This window comes from Acomys minous (genome assembly GCF_964271855.1).
Source record: "Acomys minous genome assembly, chromosome: 11".
Classification (NCBI taxonomy): domain Eukaryota; kingdom Metazoa; phylum Chordata; class Mammalia; order Rodentia; family Muridae; genus Acomys; species Acomys minous.
This window is the reverse complement of record NC_140492.1, coordinates 70,165,499-70,189,153: the sequence shown is the minus strand read 5'-3', so window position 1 is coordinate 70,189,153 and position 23,655 is coordinate 70,165,499. Positions and strand designations below refer to the sequence as shown.

The window sequence follows — 23,655 nt, the reverse complement described above, 5'->3', positions numbered from 1 at the left end:
CAAGAACAAAGGCGCTTGGTGCCTGCCGCCTGGTGGGCTGTTTGTCCAGGGCGAGGCCAAGCCTGGCACAGATGTTGAGTAAACAGGAGTGCCAACCTCACAGATCTGCCTTTCAGTAAGCAAGGCTTTAATTGGGATGTGTTGCCCCCAGGCCACCTGCTGCAGCTCACAATGGTCAACACCAGGCAGCTTTCCGGGTCAGAGAAGGCTATCAGAGAAGCAGTTCCCTCTTTCCACCTCAGGATCTTCGGCTCCACAAGTGAGAGTTAGAGACAATGGTTTCTAAGGTCCGGTCTGTGCACTAGAACTTTGCTAGGGTTGTCTGTCTGTAAGCTTTTAGAATTTAACAGAGCAGAACCTCGGAATAAGGCATCATCTCTCCAGGCCACACCCCCACCCCCAGCTCCATGCACCCACACACACCTCTGTCCCTGTCCAGGGAGACTAAGCTCTTTCAAACCAATGTCTTTAGGCTCTGGACTCAATGACCTCATCCATCCTACTGGGGTTTGTCTGAACTGGAGTCTTAGGGTGCTTCATGGTTGGATGACCAAGCCTGTCCATCCTGCTCAGGAGGTCATCTCGAGCCTAACTCTCATTCCTTGGCCCAGAAATCAAGGGTAGGTAAGGCAGGCTCTGAGGGACCATGGAGTAATGGTTACAGTGAGAGGGTGCATGTTGGCCGTGACTTCAGAATTCCACACACACCAGAACCACCTGCTTGTCAGAATCCAGACTCCTGGGCTCCACACACCGCAGAAATTGAGTCCTACCATCTGACGCGGGGAAGGACAGCTCAAGGTTCTGTTCTGAGCACACACTGAGGTGCTCCTTAGGTCCTCAGTGAAGTGGTCGTGCAGTTGTGGGCTCAGCTCCTACCTCTTTTCAGCTGCACGACCTGGGGCAAGCTGCCAAGACTTTGTACACATCAGTTTGTCTCTGCATTTCCTTCCTTCAGTTTTGTCTGTAAAATGAGGCTATAATAACACCTACCTTGACTAAGTGTGAGGTATTGTCTCAGGGTGTTTATTGCACCTTGTAAACGTTCTAGAAGTGGCCGGCAGAAGTCCTCTGCGGAACCTGCAGGATCTCTTTGATGTTTCCGACTACTGCGGCTCTCTCACTCACCTAGTCACAAATACACTTCAAACCTGTCTTCATTGGCTCCTCCTCATAGCCACCACCCTCCTGACCCCCCCCCCCGCCCCCAACAGGCCCCTGTCTGGAGCCCCCAGGAGTCTACCATTGTCTCTTCCTCTTCATCCTCTTCAAGTCTCCTAAGGTTTCAAACTTTAGCTCTGAGGCCTCAAAGCTATATCGTGAATCTAAAAAGGTACCCTCTGGGCCTCTCCATATCTACTTTTTTCTCCTGCTCTCAGCTGTGACTCTGCACCACAAGCTATTCTGAATTTTCAGATGCTTCGATTCTAGGTCTTAACACAAAAGTGCATCTTCTTTGCCCGGAGCACTGCCCCCCATCCTGTAAAGCACCATTGCTCATATTGTCATTCAGACGCTGTTTCCTTAGACCCAACCGTTGTGCTTCGAAAAACTAGGTTCTTTCCCGGCAGGAATGCTTGTTAGCCATGCTGTGAGCTTTTAAACCCACCTCCACTGTTCACAGGGCGCCAGGACATAACACAAGCTTTTCTCCCCTACCCACTTTGATACATTGTGGGTGCCCAAAACTATCTATTAACAAACGATCACATCCGAATAGACGAATAAATAAACCCTTGAGAATCCCTGGAGACTCCTGGATGGGTAAACACCCCGCCCTCCCCATCCCTTTGCCTACTCCCTAAAGCCTATGCTGGGTTTGGACCTACGTGAGAAAAAAAACTTCGCTTGACAAAGTCCCAGGGGTCTGCTAGCCACAGGGGGGCGCCTCCAGCTCGTTCTATCTGGTTATCACCTTCTAGGACTCGAGCTGGTTACAAATTGCCAATGGGGGGAAGGGGCGGGGTTATCTGGCTGATGGACAGTGTGGCTCCGCCCAATCTAATTCATCTTTTCCGTGGCTCCTCCTGCTCCAAGCCCCAAGACGCCAAGGGTGGGCTCGGAGGAGAAGCGGCCAACTGAACTCCAGCAGAGTGCTCTCGCAGCAGAACCAGCTGGCTGGGCGGTCTGTGAGTGGGCGGCCGGTCTCTGAGGGCGTGGCCGGAGTGTTGACGGACAGGCGGGTAGCCCCGCCTCTCTCGCCCAGAGCGGCCGCTCCAACGCGAGGACCTGCAGAAGTGAGTACGTGAGCGGCGCAGCCAGATCCCGGCTTCTACCCCGGACGGCACACACACCCGGAGCCCAGGATCCGAGCTCGGCCCACAGTGGACTGTGCCCCGAGAACCGCGACCACCTGCACCTTCTGCCCTCCGAGTCCTCCAGCGTCAAGCGACCTTGCACCCCGGATCCTCCTGGACCGGTCCGTCCAGATTCCCGCGGGACCGACCTGCCGGCATCTCCCCGGAGCGCTGGGTTGGGCGACACCTCGGTTACGGAACCGCCTGTCTGCTTTGCGCCCCATCCCTGCTGGGATCTCTTGGACTGTGTGCGAGCCTTCTTCCTCGAGCGCCCCCAGCCCCGCCGGCGCGGCCCGGCTCGGCCCCCCGAGCGCCCCGGGCTATGGCCGGAGCCCGCCCGCCGCCGGGGCTTCTGCCACTGCTCGCTCCGCTGCTGCTGCCGCTGCTGCTGTCCGCCGGCTGCTGGGCGCTGGAAGGTGAGCGACGTCGGGGTTCCGCGCGCTACCGGGGAGCCCCGCCGTATGGGGCCGTGGGCAGAGTGCACCTCCAAGGAGGCTCTGGGCTCAAGCCGGCTCCGCAGCCTTCCTTGGGGTAACTGCTGGCAGCTGGACTCGGCACCGTCTCCCGAAAGCTGCAGTTCGGCCGTGGGTTATTGTGGGGATAGCCTACACTCCCAGCGGGGAACCGAGACCCTCGGGGCTTCGCACCTCTGGAAGGCGAGGAAATGTGGGCGATCCAGCATCAAGGCGGGGGAAGTGGGACTGGGGCGCTTGGGCGGAGTGAAGCGGAACTCCCCGGGTTGGGGGACGGCTGCACTGGTTGGGAACCCGTTGGAGTTAACTGTGAGTGTGATTGTGTGCACCCCGCTTTGTCAGGGGATGGCTGCGGGGGTGAGGAGGCGGGGGGGGGGGGGGCCTGTCATTGTTTATGGTTTCTCAAGTGCCAGCAACACTTGAGGTGTGTGTCTGTTGTAAACCTCGGACTCACCCCACCCCCACTTCTAGCAGGACGCTGGGACGACTTAGGTTTCCATTGAACCTCACAAACGGGGGTTTGCCCCGGTAGCACCTCAGCTGAGTGACTACCAGTCATCAGCGGCGGGAAAAGGTTAGCCTTGTCTGTTGGCTCTGGGAAAGCTACTAAGACTGCTGCTGAGAAGAAAATAGAACTCGGACAAACAGAAAGAAAGCCCGAGCGAGGAGCACGGCTGGCTCAGCCTCACACTTACCCCACTTGACATGAATCCACAGGAAACACCGGCACAGGTCACTAACACGGTCTAGAGGCACATACAGTCCTCTGGTGTTACAAAAATTGTGAACCCATTAAGTGAGGGGTGAAAACCTTCCTTAATGCGGAAAGAGGGTGGCACAGAATTTGAGGGGGAAATTGGAATATAGGCAATACTTAATGTTTAGGGTCATGGAGAGATCTAGGCACCGTTGTACCCGTATGTAATTAGATTCCTTCCTTAAATTCACAATGTAAACTTAAAGGTTGGGAGAGGGAGGGGGAAAAATATCTCTAAACACTTGCTAGGTTTCTGGTCTTTGGAATTTTCTCCTGTGAGGAGAATACCACCATTATTTTGGTGCCCACTGTACTGACAGATTTATTCACATGGGTGGACACATGCAAATTTAGACAGATACACTGAGGTTGCACCCACATTTACACACACTCACCCACATGAGTGTGATAGGATCTCAGGCGTGAGAAACCAGTGTGGGGCTTTGTTGTTGATTGTCTTAAGGGTGTGAGCCAGGGAGCCTATTGAGTTCCCAGGTCTTGACTGTCTTGACTCAGGAGAGGCAACGCTGGCACATGCACCCTGGGACACAGACTCAGCACAGAGCTGTGCTGTGTGTGGAGGGTCCCAGGGCCCCTTTTGTGGCGTGTGGTAGGTAGGTAGCAGTGCAAAGAGTGGAGGGGTTTAGGGAGATGAGCAAAAGGCTAACCTGAGGAATCTCTTCCCTTCTTCCCTTTTATCCAGTACAATCCTCAGACCCATTGAGGGAGGCCCTAGTGAGTAGTAAGTAGCTGCTCTCCAGGTCGTCCGGGCCAAGGAGCTGATGGTGACTGAAGGAAGAAAGAGACTGTGACTTGGAGGCAGCACTAGTGCTAGACTGAGGGAGGCTAGGTCTTCAGCAGGCCCAATCCTTCCATCTACCTGTTTTCCTTCCACTCCTCCGCTCCCACAAGGAAATGGTACCGGCCAGACTGAATTGTTACTCCGTGTAAAGGGCTTAGCACGGCTGTTGCTCTCCCAGGATTAGCGGTTGTTATTACTATTATTACCCTGGGGTCTGCTCGCTGGGGAGCAGTGAGAAGTGACCTTATCTGGCTGGAGGGGCTGAGAAGGAAGGAATGGTGGGAGACAGGGCTGGAACTAGAAAGTTAGGCATATCTCACGTGTCCCCGCAGCTCCAAGGAGGGAAGGGACAGAGAGCAGAACCCTCCCTAAGAACCAGCTGTCTCCCGGGAGTGTGTGATGATGGGTGGACTTCAGGCCCTGGAGACGGTGTCCAGAGAGCAGGGCTCTGGGGTGACTTAGTCCTGGGGTTCCGTCACCAGCTCCCGGACTTTTCGTGTGGTTTGCCTTGTGATTCGGTGTCTCTTGAGTTGAGTGCTGCCGCCCCTTGTGTTCCCACACACTGCTTGACACCTGGTTCCTGTTCGTTCCCTGCACACTGGAACTTACCAAGATCCCAGGACCTAGGCTCAGTTTTCCATTTGGGTGCAATTAGATGCTACCAGTTCTTAACTACACACGCACACACACACACGAGAGAGAGAGAGAGAGAGAGAGAGAGAGAGAGAGAGAGAGAGAGAGACAGACAGACAGACAGACAGACAGACAGACAGAATGGAGCCACCTCATCTCTGATTTTCTTCCTTTGAGGAGTTTTCTCCAGTTCCCGCTAGCCCAAATCATTCTGTCAGTGGAAAAGAGGCGTTCCATGGGTTGGAAAAGCTAAGGATGGGTGTCCTGGGGATGAGAAACCTCATCTGAAGCCATAGGTCCTATGTATTTGAGGATGGATTGGTATGTCCCAGCTGGGAGGAGACCTTTCTGTGAAAAGAGAAAGATCCCAACTTGTAAGAGGTGTGAGGTCAGGACATCCCACTTAGCCTTGCTAGTTAAGTCCTCACCGCAGGGAGCCTGGCCCTGGTGTTCTGTTTTGGGGAGGAGGGGCAGAGCAGCAGGCCTCTGCCCCCTGAGGTAGTTGTTGTGACCCTGAGAACGTGGGAACTCCCCAGTTGATTGTCAAGAATTGCTTACTATTTCTTTTTGCTTGTCTCGGGTGCTCTCTCCACCTCCTCCACCACCACCACCAGCCCCCCCACCCCACCCTGATCCCGTTCTTGGTTGTCACCCGCCAGAGCTTACAGCAACAGGCATCTAGAAGCAGTTTGCTTCTTGCTGCCCTCCTCTCAGCCAGCCACTGGCCCAAGCACCTTCAGAGCTAAAGCCTAGGTTGTTGTGGGCAAGTCTCCGACACTAGCCTTCTACTAATTAAACAGCAAAAGAGGCTGAATCACCAGGCCTGCATAGTTTGAAAATTGTAGACCTGCCTGTTGTGCTGACTCAAACTGGTTTGTCGGGCTTGGGCAGGAGGTGGGGGGGAAGGGGGGGCGGGTGGCAGCTGGGTACCTGACGGGATGGGAGTGGCCCCTTGGCCCCAGGGCTATCCTGAGGCCAAGTGTCCCATGGCCTTCTGCCTCCTGCTCCTGGTGAGGCCACTCAGAGCAGCATCCTGGGGAGCAGTGGAGGCCTCATGCCTGGGCCAGCTTGTCCATGGTCCAGGCTGGCTGGCAGAGTCAGTCCAAGGGTGGGAACACAGGCTTTTGGGGCTCCCTGACTTGCGCTTCTTCCCTCTTCTCCCTCTTAAGTTTATTTAATTACAAATCCCCAGGATCTGAGAGGAAGAATGAAAAAACAGAAATGTGTTCTCTGTTCAGAGATGCTGCCCCTCCCCAGCATCCCTGATGTGGGGACCAAGGAACTATATAGCTAAGGATGGGAAATTGGCCCTGGGCAAGCTCAGCAACTCAAAACAAAGCCAAAAAGAAAGAAATAACAACAACAGCAAATGTCCCCGCTAAACTACCTGCATGTGTGTGCACACACTTGCCTCTCAGACCCTAGGACAGGATTCTCCCAAACCTTTTCCCTCTCAGGCCTTCCCAGCAGGTACATTCCTGAACACAAATTGACACATGACTGGAATAAGAAACGGGGAACCCCGATCCCCTGCTTGGGTGCAAGCTTGGGACTCTTTGGGGGCGGGGACAGCAGGGGTAGTTTGTTTCCCACCTGGGCACTGCTTTCTGCCCAGACCCTGTCCCCTGTCCCTGCCTTCACGAGCCAATCCCCCCTGCCCCTCTGCCCCCTTTACTTCCCTAGCCTTGAACTATGACCTTTCCTACAACCTCAGAATCCTTGACCTGGGTTTAGGCCCAAGGCTCCTTGGTTCTGTCTCGTTTCTTGTTTCATGTTTCCTGGGCCTTGGTGGCACTTCTGCTCCAGGGTATAGTAATGGGTGACTTGGACCTTGGAGGTTCTGTGGGGTCTGGCTAAAGTTGAGTATCCGGTCTTTCACCAGGGCAGGCAGCAAGGCTCTCAGTCTGTGCTCTTGCACTGGTGTGGTCAAATGGCCGGGGTTTCCACAACGCTCCCATCCTGCCAGTTCCGGAACCAAGGCTTAGGAGTCCTCCACACTCTACCATTTTCCTGCCAGGGAAGTGGCTTGCTGCTTAGGCCCGGGCTATACCTGAGGAGGCCACACCCAACCACACCCAGAATCATCTCAGTGCCCCTGCCTCTGCCCCACCCCCAGGCCTTGTGACCTGACTGACAGCTCCTGTTTTAGCTAGGACAACAGGAAGTAGAGCTGGGGTTGCCCTGTCTCTGTGAGAGGCAGGGTGAGAGGTAGCACCTTCCCCCAACTTTTCCTTCAGTGTAGTACAGGTACCCCAAAGGTGTGTGTGCGCGCACACGCGCTGCATGTATAACCTCAAAGTTGTTTCCCTAACTTTAGTGATTGATGCAGTTTGTTTGTTTGTTTGTTTTCCTGAGACAGGGTTTCTCTGTGTATCCCTGACTGTCCTGGAACTCCCTCTGTAGACTATGCTGGCCTCGCACCTCCTAGGGAATTGGCCTGCCTCTGCCTCCCAAGTGCTGGGATTAAAGGTGTATGCCACTGCCGCCGCCTCCTCACTAATGACTTGTTCTTATATTCCGTTTCCGTGTTCCTTCACGGAGTTGTGTTGTGTTTTCCATGTGACTGTGTAAGAGCTTGTTACAAGTCTGTGCGGGGAAGCCAGTGCTTGAGTTCGTACTTTATATGCAGCACTGTGTGCCTTGTAGCTGTGCAGTTGTGTGTGTGGGGAGGACGGACTGTTGGGCTGGGTGTGCCTGCCCTTAGAAAGGCTGTGTGGCTGACAGTGGGTCCGCCTCGGGGCAAGCTGGATCTCTTGTGTAAGGAGGAGTCGCTGTACGTGAAACGTCTAAGGAGACCAATCTGTTTGTACCATATGCGTCTGTGCGTCTGAAAAAGGCAGACTAGCTGTATGGGGGGCCCCCATGTGCGTGTTTGTGGGTGGCTGTAGCTCGGTGTGTATTTGTCCACCGGATGTGTTGTTGAGTTGCCCTTCTTTGGTCCCTGGAGGGGGAAACAAGCTCAGCCACTGAGAACTGGGTACTGCCTATGCAACCGTGTTTGTCCACAGGTGAGAGCTGCACAGTTGCGGCCACAGCTACTTGCTATGGCTGTGGCCCTGTGGAAAACTGAAAGGGTGTTGCATCCAAGCCCCCAGTTCCAGCTCACCAGCCTGGTGACAGCTTCCCCCGTGACATTTAAGGTGTCAGTGAGCCCTTGTGTCTAGGGAGTGGCTGTCCTTTCCTGTCTCCCTCCACAGCCCCCTGGTTGGGGTGTGTAAGCAGTAGCTAGGGTAGTTGGAGGCTGCTCACGTTGCTCTTTTGTTCTTAGCCCCTGTGTCTTCACAGCAGAGAAAAGACTTCCCTCACGACACCATGGGTACATGGGTGCTATAACCTTCAGTCAGCCCTTTCTGAGGCCAGGGCACTGATACTCAAGTCTGCCCTGGACCTCCCTCCCTTGCTTGGGGCAGACTGCAAGGAACAGGCCCCTCCTCTCCCAAGAGAAGTGGGGAAACCAGAGCGGCCCGCCTCCTCCCCACCCGGGTGACCGGAGCCGGAGCCCTTCCTCAGGCACACAGGCCTGGAAACCCAAGTCCTCTCCTCATTAATGGGAAAAATGTGCCGAGATTGAGCGATGGCCAAAGGCTGATCCCCTCCCTCCCTCCCTCCCTCTCCAGAAATTAAACAGAAATGAAGAGCCTCCCTCTCTCCCTCCTCCTGCGCCCGCCTCCAGCCCTCCCCTCCCTCCTCCCTCTCCCCTCCTCCCGGAGCCAGCGCCGGGCTTGTTTTAAACTGTGGAGGAATCTGGCTGGAGGGGGGGAGGGGGGCTGAATATTTGGGTTTAAACAGTTCCAGATGGGTTTGGCACAGGCTGAGCAGAAGGAAGTGAAGGAGAAGGAGGAGGAGGGAGGCAGCGCGCGGGAGCGGTGGGAGCCCTTGCCTGCTCCGGCGGGCGGGCAGCGGCGGGCGGCGGCGGGCAGACAAGCAGGCGGACTGGCCGGCTGGTTGGCTGGGGGAGGGGGTGCGCTTGGCTCAGCGCGGAGCGGCTGCTCCCAGGGACAGGAGTATTCCAGGCTGCCGGCTGGGGAAGAGGCCACTTGGCAATCTCCTTCTCTGTTGATGTCTCTTTGGGCCTCCTTGTCTCTTCATCTTACTGTCTGTTGTAGTCTGCTGCCCAGCATCCTTGCTGTCTGGTCCCAGCCTGCCAGAGTCCCTTCAGCTTGGCCCAGCTAAGCTTGCTCTCTGCCTTCCTATCTATGGGTTCCTGCTTCTGACCGTCTCTGTTTCCCTAAAGGACCACCCGCCGATGTGTGTCTGTTGGTCTGTCTGCCAATGGGGGCTGGGACAGCTTGCCATGCAGCCAGCCCTATAAGGACAGGCCAGCTGCTGTAGTTATAGAGGCTGGCTTCCTACAGCAAGTGCCTGCTGGCCTTCTGCCCCCGGTGCCACCCATCTGGGTCCAGTCATCACGGCCCTGTCCACCCACTGGGTTCTCTGATGCCTTCTGCAGCAACATGTGCAGTTCTGGGGACCCTCAGCTGTCCCGCTAAGGATGTGACAGCCTCTGGAAGATCTGGGGTATCCCTGCTCAATTCAAGCCCCAAATTGAGGCTACCTTGACTCTCAGGCCACAGGGAAAAAGTTGGGGGTCCTTTCCCGTCTTGATGGCACGCTAGGTCTGATCTTGAAGTTCATGCTGCCTTCGGTTGTCCAGCCAAAGCTCCGAAGCAGGTTCTAGGGGTGCAAGCGAGTCTGCTTCTAGAACTTCAAGGTTGTCCTCCCATGACTGAGCCAGTGGACCTGACAAGGAACCAGAGCTCAGAACAGAGAGGGGCTGGCCCTGACACGTGGAGGAAGAAGACGTTAGGCTAGGACACAGCCAGGTTTTTCCCCCCAAGCTTTCTTTTGTGTTTGTTTGTTTGTTTGGTGGGGTTGGGCTTTTGTATTTGAGACGCTCTCACTGTGTACTCCCCCCCCCCCCCACTAAGCTGAAAGTTCCCAAACTCCCAGGTGCTAGGGTTACATGGAGGCATGTGCCTCCACGGCTGGTTCTCTTGTCCCCTTTAAAGAGGTTTGTTGCTGAGTCAGCTGGACCTAAACTTGAGCTACCTTGAGAGCTCCTTGCTCCCTTAACAGTTTTCACCAGCATACACCAGGCTCTGCGTAGGCCTCGGGCTTCCGAAGAAGGACTTCCTGAAGCTTCGCACTAAGCTGTAGGCATCGGTGGTCTCTTCGCCTTGCTTCAGCCCCCCACAGGCGGCTGAGGAGGAGGCTGGAAGCAGGCCCTGACCTGCCCGCTCTAGCCTTCCCCAGGGCAGTGTGTGAGGCTGGGGCCATTGTGCTGGGAATGGAGTCAGGGGAGGCCCACGCTGCAGGGTCTGCAGCCCACAGCCTTTGTTGAAGGATAAAGGCCCTGCTGGCCCCCTTTGTGTGGAGATTAGCGGAGCCTGAGGTGTGTGAACCAGCCTTTGCTCCAGCCAGTTTGACCCAGGCCTAGGGTCAGAGGCAGAAGTCCAGCCCTAGCCAGCCAGGAGTTGTGACACCTCTGGAGGATGACTTCAGGGTCTCCTCAGGGGGGAGGGGAAGGGAGACTTGAGAGGTTGTGCCGGGTTTCTTACATGCCTGGTTTTCCTGGATGACTTCTTCCTCATTCCGAGGTTAGCCCCTGACCTTTTCCCTCTCTTGTTTCCCCCCCCCCAGAGACCCTCATGGACACAAAATGGGTGACATCTGAGCTGGCATGGACAGCTCACCCAGAAAGTGGGGTAAGACGTCCCCTCATCTCCACTGTCCTGTCTTCTGTGTCCTCGCCTCTTGTGTATGGTCTTCTGTTTCCTTTCCGTTTGTCCCCCTTCTTAGCCTGTCCCTCCTAGTGTGTGGATGTTTGTGTTTCTCCTCCAGCTGCCTGCTGTTCCGTCTTTGTCCTGTCACCCTCACTTAGCAGTCCTTCGAGGTATATCAAGACCCCCCCCATCCCGGGTCCCTAGAAAAAGCGCTGGCTCAGGACCCAGGATGAACCCCAAGCATGGTGGTGCGCACACCTTTAGTTGCAGCACTTGGGAGGCAGAGGCTGGCAGGTCTCTGTGAGTTCTAGGACAGAGTCTAGCCTAGTCTACGTAATTCCTGGATAGCCAGGGCTCCATAGTGAGAACCTGTCTTTAAAACAAACAACAACAAAAAAAAAAAAAAACAAAGAACGAGCCAGGAAGCTTGGTTCCCTAGCTCTGTAAGGCATTGTGTGCCTTTGAACAGGGCATTTGACTTTTCTGGGCCTCTGTTTCCTGACTATTAAGTTCCTAGCATTCTGATATCTCTCAGCTGTTGGAATTAACTTCCCCCAGGTGGCCTTCATGGCTGGGCTGAGCCTTGGGGCCCTGTGGTATCATGGCACTACATCCCCTGCAGATATCAAGCCAACTGTGATGTGGGCTGGTCTGTCTCATCTATAAGCCTTGGATTTCTGGCGGAATTTTTGTCACGGTGAACAGCCAGAGTTCACCAAATGCATTCTCTCTTGTCCAGCAAGATTAGCCAGGTCGCACTGTTTAGTTCCCCACAACCTCACCAAACTCCAGTCAGCCCCACTGTACAGGTGATAAGACTGAGGCCCCGAGATAGCACTCACGTTGGTCTCCGCCGTGTTCCAGGTGCTTCCCTCACTTGGTTCTGTATTCCGCAGGTATGCTAATTATTCCTTGGTTTCAGACCAAGAAACTGGGGTACAGAGAGGTTAAGTATCATTAGACACCCAGAAAGCTGAGCTTTCAGCCCATGTCCGCCTGCGTAGCCCCTCGCCTCAGAAGCACCTCTGTGAGGGAAGTGCAACAGCCCCCGGACAGTTGGTAAAATGGCTCATTCTCTTTTTAACTTGGTCCACCGCAGTGGGAAGAAGTGAGTGGCTACGATGAAGTCATGAACCCCATCCGCACGTATCAGGTGTGTAACGTGCACGAGTCCAGCCAGAACAACTGGCTCCGCACGGGCTTTATCTGGCGGCGGGAAGTGCAGCGTGTCTACGTGGAGCTCAAGTTCACCGTGCGAGACTGCAACAGCATCCCCAACATCCCTGGCTCCTGCAAGGAAACCTTCAACCTTTTCTACTACGAGGCCGATAGCGATGTGGCTTCGGCCTCCTCTCCCTTCTGGATGGAGAACCCCTACGTGAAAGTGGACACCATTGCACCGGATGAGAGCTTCTCACGGCTGGACGCCGGGCGCATCAACACCAAGGTGCGCAGCTTCGGGCCGCTTTCCAAGGCCGGCTTCTACTTGGCCTTCCAGGACCAGGGTGCCTGCATGTCCCTCATCTCCGTGCGAGCCTTCTACAAGAAGTGTGCGTCCACCACTGCAGGCTTTGCCCTCTTCCCCGAGACCCTCACGGGGGCTGAGCCCACGTCGCTGGTCATTGCCCCTGGCACCTGCATCGCTAATGCTGTGGAGGTATCGGTACCACTCAAGCTCTACTGCAATGGCGACGGCGAGTGGATGGTGCCCGTTGGTGCCTGCACCTGTGCTACTGGCCACGAGCCAGCTGCCAAGGAGTCCCAGTGTCGTGGTAAGCGGAGCGCGAGGAGGGAGGGGAGGGGAGGGGAGGGAAGCCTGGCCCTAGCCAGGCTTCCTATCCAACCTGATAAGGTCTCAGGTGTGGATCGGAGGGTAGGAGAGGGAGGAGCAGCTGTTGTGAAATAGACAATGATGAGCGCAGGAAAAGATAAGGGGACACTGGGAAAGAGAAGAGGAAAATTAAGCTGAGGATGCGCTCAGAGATGGAGGGCCTGCCTGGCTTGCACAAGGCGCTGGAGCGCTCCCCCCCCCCTCTCTCTCTCTCTCTCCCTCTCTCTCTCTCTCTGTAGTCTCTTGTGAATGGTTGACAAGCGAGCACTGGGAGGCTGGACAGACTTTCGAGGCTGGCAGGGATGCCCTCTTTCTTGGTCCTGTACCCAATGTATATGCTTCACCTGGGAAGTTCTAGAGGGGCTCTCAGAGCTGAGGGGGTGATACTGGGGGCATCGCTTCGTGTTAAGGATTCATGTTTCTTGAGGAGCTGTGTGTGTGTGTGTGTGTGTGTGTGTGTGTGTGTGTGTGTGTGTGTGTGTGTCTCGCAGAAGTTAGAGGAGCCTGTGCATGTTACTGAACCGTGCTACGGGTGGCATCATCGGCGCAGTAGTAGATGATTCTTGAGACTGTAACAGGCATAAGGACGTGATGCCCTGCCCTGGGACCTCGTGTCACCAACTGATGGGAGCCACTGGTCCCAAGGAGTGTGGAGACACATGGAGGATGGGGATTGTTCAAGTCCTTATTCGTAAGAAAGGTGGGAGACTCGCTGAGTCTCATAAGACCTCAGCTGTAAAATCCTCTTGATGAGAGGCTGGAGAGATGGCTCAGTGCTTAAGAGCACACTGCCTGCTCTTCCAAAGGACCCGGGTTCAATTCCCAGAACCCACATGGCAGCTCACAACTGTCTGTAACTCCAAGATCTGACACCCTCACACCAACGCACATAAGCAGGCCTCCCACCCAGGGCTGAAGTATGGTGAGGCATGAAAGTCTCTCTCTTCTCTCTGCCCAGTCCTCCATGGCACTTGTGACCATACCTCCCAGAGTGGGAAATGGCTCTTATGATAGGCCCCTGTGTGAGAGCGGTCTAGGCCACCATCAACCTGGCCTGCCACGTGAGGCCCCAGTATCGAGTCGCCTCGCTGGCCCCCTCTCTTTAGGAACCTGCTGGAAACTTCCTTTTCCCGAGTGTAGAGTTGTAGAAAGCCCGGGTGGGGGGTGATGAGCCCTGACAGCCTGAAGAAGGGCTAACACTCTGCAGGTCCCTGGCAGGAAGTGCAGGCTGGTTCCCATAGCAACCAGGCTGGCCTGGCCTCTGCCCCCTCCCCCACTGGTTCAAAGAGCTAGGATGGAATATCACCTTTGTGAGGGGAGGCCCCAGCCCCAGGCATGGAAAAGCTTGGTGACTCCCCAGAAGTCATCCCGTGGGTAGACGGACAAGTCACCTCAAAGTGTCCAGGACTGTCTCCAATGAAGCCCGTTGTCCTTTTTGTCCTCGTGTCCCCTTTCACTCCTTAAATAACTCCGATTTTGAATAATAATTATGGCCACCTTACACAGGAGGGGTGTTGCAGAGCCTTTCTCGTACCAACAGTGTGAGTGTGAGAAGGGTGCTCAGGCACTGGGCTCTGAGTCCACTTGAAAACAGGTCCCCTGAGAATCTTTGAGGCCTTTGAACTCCAGGTGACCCCAGCCTTCTTGCGGGTTTTCTTTACGGCCCCCCACCCCTTCCTTTCTCACTCCTGCCCAGCCCTCACCCCTGCCCTGCTCCTTGGCGGGTGGGGCAGAGGTTTGCTGGGGCGCCCTCTGCAGAGAAGGAGGCCTTAACCTGGCTCCCGCAATATCCTTGAGGCTCCTCAAGAATTACAATACTCTGGGGGAGCACTGGGGAAGGTTGGGGGCATCTCAGGAGAGTACAAGGTGCTGGGGCTCAGCAGTGGTCTCTCCCCATCCCCTCCTCTTCCTCTTCTTGCTGCCCTGCTTCAACAAGCCGAGACTGTCCAGGTGGTGGGCTGACGTCTCCTGGGGCATCCCGGGGTTGGATGGGGAGGGGTGATGGTTAGGGGTGGAGAAGAATCTGCTGACATGAGATTCTTGTGGGGCAGAGGGGCCCCTTGTAGTTGGAGTTGGGGTGATAGCAGCATTGCTCCCACCGTGGTCTGGGAGTTGGAGGGGCTAAGACACAGGCTGGCGAAGCCCTGGTTCTCTCAGAGGACGGAAAGCCTGATGGCTGCCGAGAAGGGAGATAAGTGTGTGCCGCCCCCTTTTCTCTTGCAGCCTGTCCCCCTGGGAGCTATAAGGCAAAGCAAGGAGAGGGGCCCTGCCTCCCCTGTCCCCCCAATAGCCGCACCACCTCGCCAGCTGCCAGCATCTGCACCTGCCATAAGTAACTTCTACCGCGCGGACTCAGACTCGGCAGACAGCGCCTGCACCAGTGCGTGAGCCCCTCTGCTCTCCTTCCGGGGCTAGCCTAGAGAGCCTAAGTCAGTGAGATAACCCCTCCTTCTAGATGAGGAAACTGGAGCTCGGGGTTCGGGGGGGCACTGGTAAGATGGTGTGCTTGGCATTGTCACCAAGGAGGTGCTCGCTCTTGAACTAGAATCCAGCTCAGCTGGCTTGTCCCATCTACCTGCATTTTGACAAGATTCCACTGGCTGGCGGCAGGCAGCAGGAGCTAGCTAGGACCAGCCAGCTCATCGGCAGTCCTTTGTCTGCTGCGCTCTTGGCCCAGCTCTAGCCACAACCTAAGGGTGTGCTGTCCTGCTATCTTCCCGTCCTCGCCTCTGGTACGCCAGGCATGGTGCCAGGCGCAGGGGATAGGAAAGAAAGTGAGATGTTGTCACTAGGAGGCTTAGCACCAAATTGCAGAAACAGATAATGACCGTGAAATGCGCTAAGTGCTGGGCCTAGGGATGATGCTATGGGATGTACGGAAGATGGGAGAAGACAGCAGGAACAAGCTACTAGGAGGAGGTGACATCACATTGAGTCTTGCAGGGTGAGCAGGAAGTGCAGGGACATCACTGTGCTTTTTTCAAGCAGCGGTGAGATAAGTGTCCAAGGCAGTGTGGGCAGAGGGTGGTCCTAGGCCCCCAACTCATTTCTCCATCTTATGTCCCCCAAAAGCCGTGCCATCTCCACCCCGGGGTGTGATCTCCAATGTGAATGAGACCTCACTGATCCTCGAGTGGAGTGAGCCCCGGGACCTTGGTGGACGGGATGACCTCCTTTATAACGTCATCTGCAAGAAATGCCGTGGGAGCCCTGGGGTCGGGGGTCCCGCAACCTGCTCCCGCTGTGATGACAACGTGGAGTTTGTGCCTCGGCAGCTGGGCCTGACAGAGCGCCGGGTCCACGTTAGCCACCTGCTGGCCCACACACGCTACACCTTTGAGGTGCAGGCCGTCAACGGTGTCTCAGGCAAAAGCCCTTTGCCACCCCGCTATGCAGCTGTGAATATCACCACCAACCAGGCCGGTGAGAAGGCGACAAAAGAGGCGGGGGGGGGGGGTGCAAGGGTCACATCCTGCCCTGGATAGAGAGGCTGAGGTGCCTCTGGGGTCCCACGGGAACTGACCTTTGGGAAGGATGCCTGGGCCTAGGAGTCCTCAGTGAACCTTTTCTCTTTTCCAGCCCCATCCGAAGTACCTACACTTCACTTGCACAGTAGCTCTGGGAGCAGCCTGACCCTGTCCTGGGCACCCCCAGAGCGGCCTAACGGAGTCATCTTGGACTATGAAATGAAGTACTTTGAGAAGGTCCGAATCTCAAGGGGCAGGAGGAAGGGGGGGGCGCTACACGGGGCCAACACTGTACCCAGATAGCATTAACGGGGCCTTTGGGATCAGAGCTACAGCACAGGGCAAGCCTGATGATGGATGGGGGGGGTCCTGAGGATGCCACCGTTGTCATGGTATTGCAGAGTAAAGGCATCGCCTCCACCGTCACCAGCCAGAAGAACTCCGTGCAGCTCGATGGGCTACAGCCTGATGCCCGTTATGTAGTTCAGGTCCGGGCTCGCACCGTAGCAGGCTACGGACAGTACAGCCGCCCGGCTGAGTTTGAGACCACGAGTGAAAGAGGTAAAAACGTCCCTACGCCCACCGCGTGCCAGTGTCTGCCCCAGCCCATCTTTGTCACTCCTTCACACAACCACCAATCCTTTGTCTCCAGGCTCTGGCGCCCAGCAGCTTCAAGAGCAGCTTCCTCTCATTGTGGGCTCCACTGTAGCCGGCTTTGTCTTCATGGTGGTCGTTGTGGTCATCGCTCTTGTCTGCCTCAGGTATTGCCGCCGCCAGGCCTGTGGTGGCCCCCCCCTGCCTCAAGCCTGGCTCATGCTCCCCTTGACTAGTGTGGGGGCTCCCCTGCTGCAGTCATAACCCGTCACCTCCCTCCCTCCGCAGCCACAGCCATCCCGGGCTCAGGCTTTCCTTGCCAGGCAAGGGCCTGCTCCAATCCACCCCGTGGTCTGTGCCGTTTTCCTACCCCCCAGGGACAACCTCAGCCCTGACCCAGAGACCCAGGAGTCACTATGACCATGGGACACGGGTTCCCACTCCCAAACCGTTGCCTTGTCTGTGGGCTCCAGGGTCCCCTGAACAGAGGGGGCTAATAGCACTTTGCCTTAAGGCCTCCTCTGCTCTGCCCCTGCAGGAAGCAGCGCCGAGGCCCTGACGCAGAGTACACGGAGAAGCTGCAGCAGTACAGTGAGTGCCGCCCTGTCCCCAGTGTCCAGCTCCCGTAGGCTTAGAGACTTTAATGTCATCCCTCTGACTGGTGGCTTCTAGTAGGGTACCATTTCCTGATCCAATGTCCCCTGAGTGCTCCCTTGCCTGGTAGCCCCAGAGTCTTAAGTTATATAACCCTGGCCCCAAAGACAGCAAATCCCATGGGAACAAAATATCACACACACCTGGGAAACAATTAACTGTGAATTCCTGTGGCAAGGGACATTAAGAATCCTCAAAGGAAGGCTTCCTGGAGGAAGTGGCAGGATGAACAGGGTTCTGAGGCGGAGGTACATTCCTGGCTCAAGGAGCCTCTGGAAGGAAGTGAAGGACCAGGCGTGCCCGCCTGCGTGCCCGGCTGTGGGGGTAGTGAGAAGATAGGGTTGACAGCCGTGAGACTGCCAGGCTGAGAAATGTGGCCAGCCCTTTGGAGGGTCCTAAACAGCGGGCAGGGTTTGGACTTGACTCTACCGCAGGTAATTGGGAAGCCTCTCAGGTGAGGGGGAGTAACAGTAGGGGTATTGTTCCAGGAGGGCCAGAGGGCAGCTGGGTGGGAAAAGTGCAGAGGCAGAGAGCCCAGCTAGGAGGCTATTTGCAATTGTGCCGAAGGCCGCCCGCCCCCGACAACGCTGGGCAGTGGGGAGGAGGAAGGGGAGGACGAACTGGAAAGAATATGAACATGCTGAGAGATGAGGGAGAGAGACAAGAAGAGGAATCCTGAGAGGCTAGCTCATGTGGTTCCTCGGCATTCTCGTGGGGGAGGGGCAGGGTACCAGGGCGTGGCACGGAGGCTGGGGCTGGCTCAGCGGAGGAGAGGCTGTCAGCCGTGCACCCAACAGGGGCCGGCCCCTGCATATGAGCTCCCTGCCTGTGGCTTGAAGTCCATGCTCTTGTGTCCACTCCTTTTTCCCTGCAGTTGCTCCCGGGATGAAAGTTTACATTGATCCCTTTACCTACGAGGATCCCAATGAGGCCGTCCGAGAGTTCGCCAAGGAGATCGACGTGTCTTGCGTCAAGATCGAGGAGGTGATTGGAGCTGGTGAGTTAACAGTCCTCTCGCGAGGCGAGGCGAGGCAAGGCGGGGACTTGGGAGATCCCACGAAATACAGCGTGATGTGACCTGCGCCTTGACCTGCAGGGGAGTTCGGGGAAGTGTGCCGGGGCCGGCTGAAGCTGCCTGGCCGCCGCGAGGTGTTCGTGGCCATCAAGACGCTGAAGGTGGGGTACACTGAGAGGCAGCGGCGAGACTTCCTAAGCGAGGCTTCCATCATGGGTCAGTTTGACCATCCCAATATAATCCGTCTAGAGGGTGTGGTCACCAAAAGCCGTCCAGTTATGATCCTCACTGAGTTCATGGAGAACTGTGCGCTCGACTCCTTCCTACGGGTAAGAGCCCGCCACGTGTCTCTTCTTTTTCCGGAGAGCTAGGTCAGTCAGAGCAACTGTTTCAAAGCCTACACGTATTTAGAGGTAGAGCGATAGGGCAATGCCTGGGCCTTCGAGTGCCAGCTCCGCTTTACTGCCTGTGTAGTCCCGACCCAGGAAGAGACTTATTTTTCCTAGTCTCAGCAACCGAAGTTATAAAACGGGGCTGGTCATAATTACTAGATTCTCACGGGGGTGGCGGGCGGAGTTGACTGGGACGGCGTATACAAGATGCATGACACATGGTAGGGCAGCAAACAGCTGTCTCTGCTCAGCGCATTCTGGGCCCAAACTGCAAAGCGTGGTCTTTGGAAGCCTTGGAGAGAACAGGCAGACAAGCCATGGGTCTGTGGGGGAGGGCAGCAGGCCCCATCTAAGCCCACCTCTTGCCTCTAGCTCAACGACGGGCAGTTCACAGTCATCCAGCTTGTGGGCATGCTGCGTGGCATTGCTGCTGGCATGAAGTACTTGTCCGAAATGAACTACGTGCACCGTGACCTGGCCGCCCGCAACATCCTTGTCAACAGCAACCTGGTCTGCAAAGTCTCTGACTTTGGCCTCTCCCGCTTCCTGGAGGATGACCCCTCAGACCCCACCTACACCAGCTCCCTGGTACAGGAAGCAGCTGGGAGGGACTTGAGGGAGGGGAGGGGCTGGCCAAGGAGGGGGCTCAGGGCTGGGGGTCAGGTCAGCCTTGAGTCACAAGGTGAAGGCTATGTACCGCCCCCCACTACCACCAGGGTGGCAAGATCCCTATCCGCTGGACCGCCCCGGAGGCCATAGCCTATCGGAAGTTCACCTCTGCCAGCGATGTCTGGAGCTATGGAATTGTCATGTGGGAGGTCATGAGCTATGGAGAGCGGCCCTACTGGGACATGAGTAACCAGGATGTGAGTGGGGCTGAGGGACAGCAGGTTGGCTGGTGGGAGTCGGCAGGGCGTGGGGTGGAGCTCATTTGTTTCCATCCCCGTTGTCCAGGTCATCAACGCCGTGGAGCAGGACTATCGCTTGCCGCCCCCCATGGACTGCCCCACTGCCCTGCACCAGCTCATGCTGGACTGTTGGGTGCGGGACCGGAACCTCAGGCCCAAGTTCTCCCAGATCGTCAACACACTAGACAAGCTTATCCGCAATGCTGCCAGCCTCAAGGTCACCGCCAGTGCCCCATCTGGGTCAGTGTCCCTGCACCCACTAGGCTGGCTACCCTAACCCTATTATTCCCTAGCTCCCTGGATGCACTAGGTCACTCTTTCTTTCTTTCTCCCCCCGACCCCCTGCCACAGCCTGTCCCAGCCCCTCCTGGACCGCACAGTCCCAGATTATACAACCTTTACAACAGTGGGTGACTGGCTAGATGCAATCAAGATGGGGAGGTATAAGGAGAGCTTTGTCAGTTCTGGCTTCGCATCCTTCGACCTGGTGGCCCAGATGACTGCAGAGTAAGTGAACCCACCCACCCCACCCCCACCCCCACCCCCACCCCCACCCCCACACACATACAAGGTGCAGGCACTGAGCAGGAGCACTGGCTGAGCCCAGGGTAGCAGGCAGAAGGTAAGGAACTGACTGTTGCCTTCTTTTCTTTTCTTTTCTTTTCCTTGTCTCTAGAGATCTGCTAAGGATTGGGGTCACTTTGGCTGGCCACCAGAAGAAGATCCTCAGCAGTATCCAGGACATGAGGCTGCAGATGAACCAGACACTGCCCGTGCAGGTCTGACACTCAGCTCCAACCATGGTGGGGGGTGTGCCTCCCCTCCAAGACTGCACAAGGAGTCTGACCGGCCAGCTGGACTTTTGGATGCCTGGCCTTTGGCTGTGGCCCAGAAGATGGAAGTTTTGGGGAGGACCCTAGCTGTGACTTCTCCAGGCCTGTGCTCCCTCCCAGGAAGTGTGCCCCAAACCTCTTCATATTGAAGATGGATTAGAAGAGGGGGTGATGACCCCCTCCCCAGATGCCTCGGGGACCAGGCCTTCCTGCTCTCCAGCGGGGAATCTTCACAACTCAGATTTGCCTGTGCTTCTGCAGTGGAGGTCCTGGTAGGGGTCGGGTGGGGGAAATCCTGGGGTTCTTCAGGCTCCAGCCCTGGCAGGGGTCTGCCCCCGCCAGGTAAGCAGAGAGTACTCCCTCCCCCAGGAAGTGGAAGAGGGGGACTCTGAGAATGGGGAAACATGGCGCCCCATCCTAAAGCCAGCTGGTACCTCCAGTTTGCACAGGGACTTGTTGGGGACTGAGGGCCCTGCCCTACCCCTGCCCTTGGTGCTGTCATAAAAGGGCAGGCAGGAGCAGGCTGAGAAGCAGCCCTCGCCTCCCAGAGACTGACTCACAGAGCCAGAGACTGCGTGTGCGTGCGTGCGTGCGTGCGTGCGTGTGTGTATGTGTGTGTGTGTGTGTGTGTAACGGGGGATATGTGTGCGTGCGTGTTGTGCACATGCTTGCCTGCACAGAGAGCATGCATGTGTACAAGCTTGGCCCTGTGCCCTGTAGTAGGGCCAGCTGGGCAGACAGCGAAATAAAGGCAATAAGATGACGACGCTCTTGCTCCTCCTCGTTCCTCCTCCCAAAATAAGATCCCATGATTCCCTCGTGTTAATAATCCCCCAGCTGCTAGACCTTAGCAACTTCCCAGAGTCGGTGGGAAACTACACTGAGGCCTATCTAGGCAGGCTTAATTTCACTTTCCAAGTTCAGCCCCATTGCTTTGAGCATCTAATAGGCTTCTCAGAACTGGTGCATTGACTGAGCTGAGCCAGCCACCCTAGAGTTCCTTGCCTCTGTGGCTTGGGGACAGTCTCTGGAGTCTGTGTGGTGGTAGAGTGCCTGAGGGAGAGCCAGGGGGTTAGTCAGTCCCCAGAGTATAAGAGGAGTCATTTACAGCCAGCCAGAGAGGAGAAGACTCTTCACCAAGCACTTAAGTGTGTCCAGGCTTGGGGCCGAATGCCCCATTTACACCCACAGTCTATTTCAGCTCAGGAACCCAGCCAAGAGAAGAGACAGATAGATAGATAGATGCTCAGTGATTTGACCGCAGTCCCCAGCCAGCGCTAGAGGCAGAGGCTGGACTTCCGGACAGTATAACAAGAGCCAGAAAGGTGTTAGGGGGGGGAAAAAAACTTACTGAGTCAAGGGAGAGCTTGTGGGGGTGTCCGGACATGGATAAGGGACATGGTTTCCGGGTAATGGAATGGGCTTGGGTAGTCAAGTGTTTGCGCCCTGGGTCTGTTGTCCCCAGTGGTGGCAGGGAGGGTGAGAGCGCAGAGGCAGACATCTGCACAAAGAGAAATGCAGGGCCGTTGGCACCAACAAGCAGGAGGGTGTAGGGCATAACAGATGTGATGCTACCGCACTAACCGTAACCATAGGTGCTGCCTAGAACAGGTTTCTGAGGCATCTGAATCCTAATTTAAAGTGTCCCTCACTGGGAGGGGCGGGGTAGGCCTAGGAGGATGAGCATGCGCACAGGGTTCAGGTGTGGTGCCCTCAGTCTGGTGGTTCATGGCCTCCAGGTAGGGCAGAGCTTCCTACCGGAAGTCTAGGTGGAAGCAGGGGGAAACTGCTGGTGTAGAAGGAGTCAGGTGTGTTTGTCCTAGACTCCCTTTGTAAACTAGGCTGGCCTTGAACTCCGCCTGCCTCTGCCTCCCTTGTGCTGGGATTAAAGGCGTGCGTGCGTGCGTGCGCGCGCCTCTGCGCCTGGCAGGAGCCAGCTGTTTAAAGGCAGGAGATCTGGGGATTCGAAAGTTGCTGGTTCCTTTTCCTTTTTCTGCTCTGGCAGACAGGCTCTCATGACTGCCTCTCTGTCCCACGCTACTTGCATTAGGTGCCCAGAGATCCTCACCTTGAGGGGGCACACCCACTACACGGAGCCTCAGCAGCCCCTGGGCTCCAGGGAGGGGCATGGGCTGGAGAGCCTGTCATGATTATACACCGCAGTGCTTTGAGGTGTAAGGCTGTACAGGAGAGGGGGCACGGGGCTGGGTGGCATCGGTACATTTGGTGCCCACTTCTTACTCTTTCTACTCATGGGGGAAGGCGGGGACTCTGAACCAGTGAGGGATCTGTGCTTCCTGTCTTCTGGGGTAATTTTTTCTTTGACCCACCTGACGAGGCCGCCCGGTGCAGGGGGTGGGGCTCCACCCATAGAGGGAGACCAGGATCTTCAGGGCCAACTTGAGCCTAAGCCCAGGGGTACACAAATGCTCAGCTGGCTGCATCCAGCCCAGTGCACTCTGCATTTCTCTCTTCGCCAGCAAGCAGATGTCTTCCCCCCTGAACTCGCACGTCTCTTGCCACTATCAGGGGAATCACAGCCAGGGCACATACACATATACCCACGTGCCCATTCCGTTGACCCACACGCCACTTGGATGGCCTGTTCTGATGCCCGCAGTCTGTCCACCCTAGCCCCCTTCCTGGCCTGAGCACCTTCAGGCTTTCCCAGGACTCATGAACGATGAGGGGGAGGGGCCCCCGCGCCCCGCTGCATTCTTGCCAGCTGACACAGCCAACTGGTGTTTTGTCCAGAGGGCTGGGATGTATTCAGGCCCTAAAACCTGAGTACAAGGTTGCAGGGGGAAGCAGAGCCTTGGCAGAGAAACAGAGAGCACCCCAGGAGGGGTCTAGCTTCCCTCCAGGCAGATAAGGATCGGGGGGGGGGGGGGTGTGTTATGGAGTCTGTCTAGTCTTTGTTAATTACACACTCAGGGGGCAGAAGATTAGTTCTCCCCAGTCAATGATTTAAAAGAGGAGCCAGTGGGGGCCGGGGGAGGGGGGGGCAGGCCCTTTCCCGCTGAGGCCAGGTGCTTTTAAATAAGAAAACCTGGGGTAGTGCAGTGGGAAGCACAGCCCACACAGCCCAGGCCCATATGGAGCAAAGGTCAGTTCTCTTTCTCACGCATGACGTGACCTCGGCAGGTTGGCATCAGTGTCATCGTCTGTAAGAAGTCTATGAATCACTTCTATCCCGTGACACTGTTACGAGTGCTCAATCTCAGTAACTGTACCGTCTGCATCTGGGATGGTAGTATGCGCTAAGAAATGTTCGCT

General features: G+C 56.3%; 1 protein-coding gene across 1 annotated transcript; it reads left to right on the top strand.

The window, feature by feature from the left end:
* The first annotated feature begins 2,474 nt into the window (after nt 1-2,474).
* Nucleotides 2,475-21,142, top strand: EPHB3 (EPH receptor B3). Its single transcript, XM_084802006.1, is given in 17 exon segments — nt 2,475-2,713; nt 10,603-10,667; nt 11,785-12,457; nt 14,740-14,846; nt 14,848-14,896; nt 15,589-15,939; nt 16,096-16,220; nt 16,385-16,544; nt 16,636-16,744; nt 17,116-17,168; nt 18,106-18,228; nt 18,328-18,575; nt 19,011-19,226; nt 19,355-19,504; nt 19,593-19,786; nt 19,898-20,053; nt 20,223-21,142. Coding segments are annotated over 17 exon segments (2,982 nt in total). The 5' UTR covers nt 2,475-2,619; the 3' UTR covers nt 20,332-21,142.
* The last annotated feature ends 2,513 nt before the right edge of the window (nt 21,143-23,655 follow it).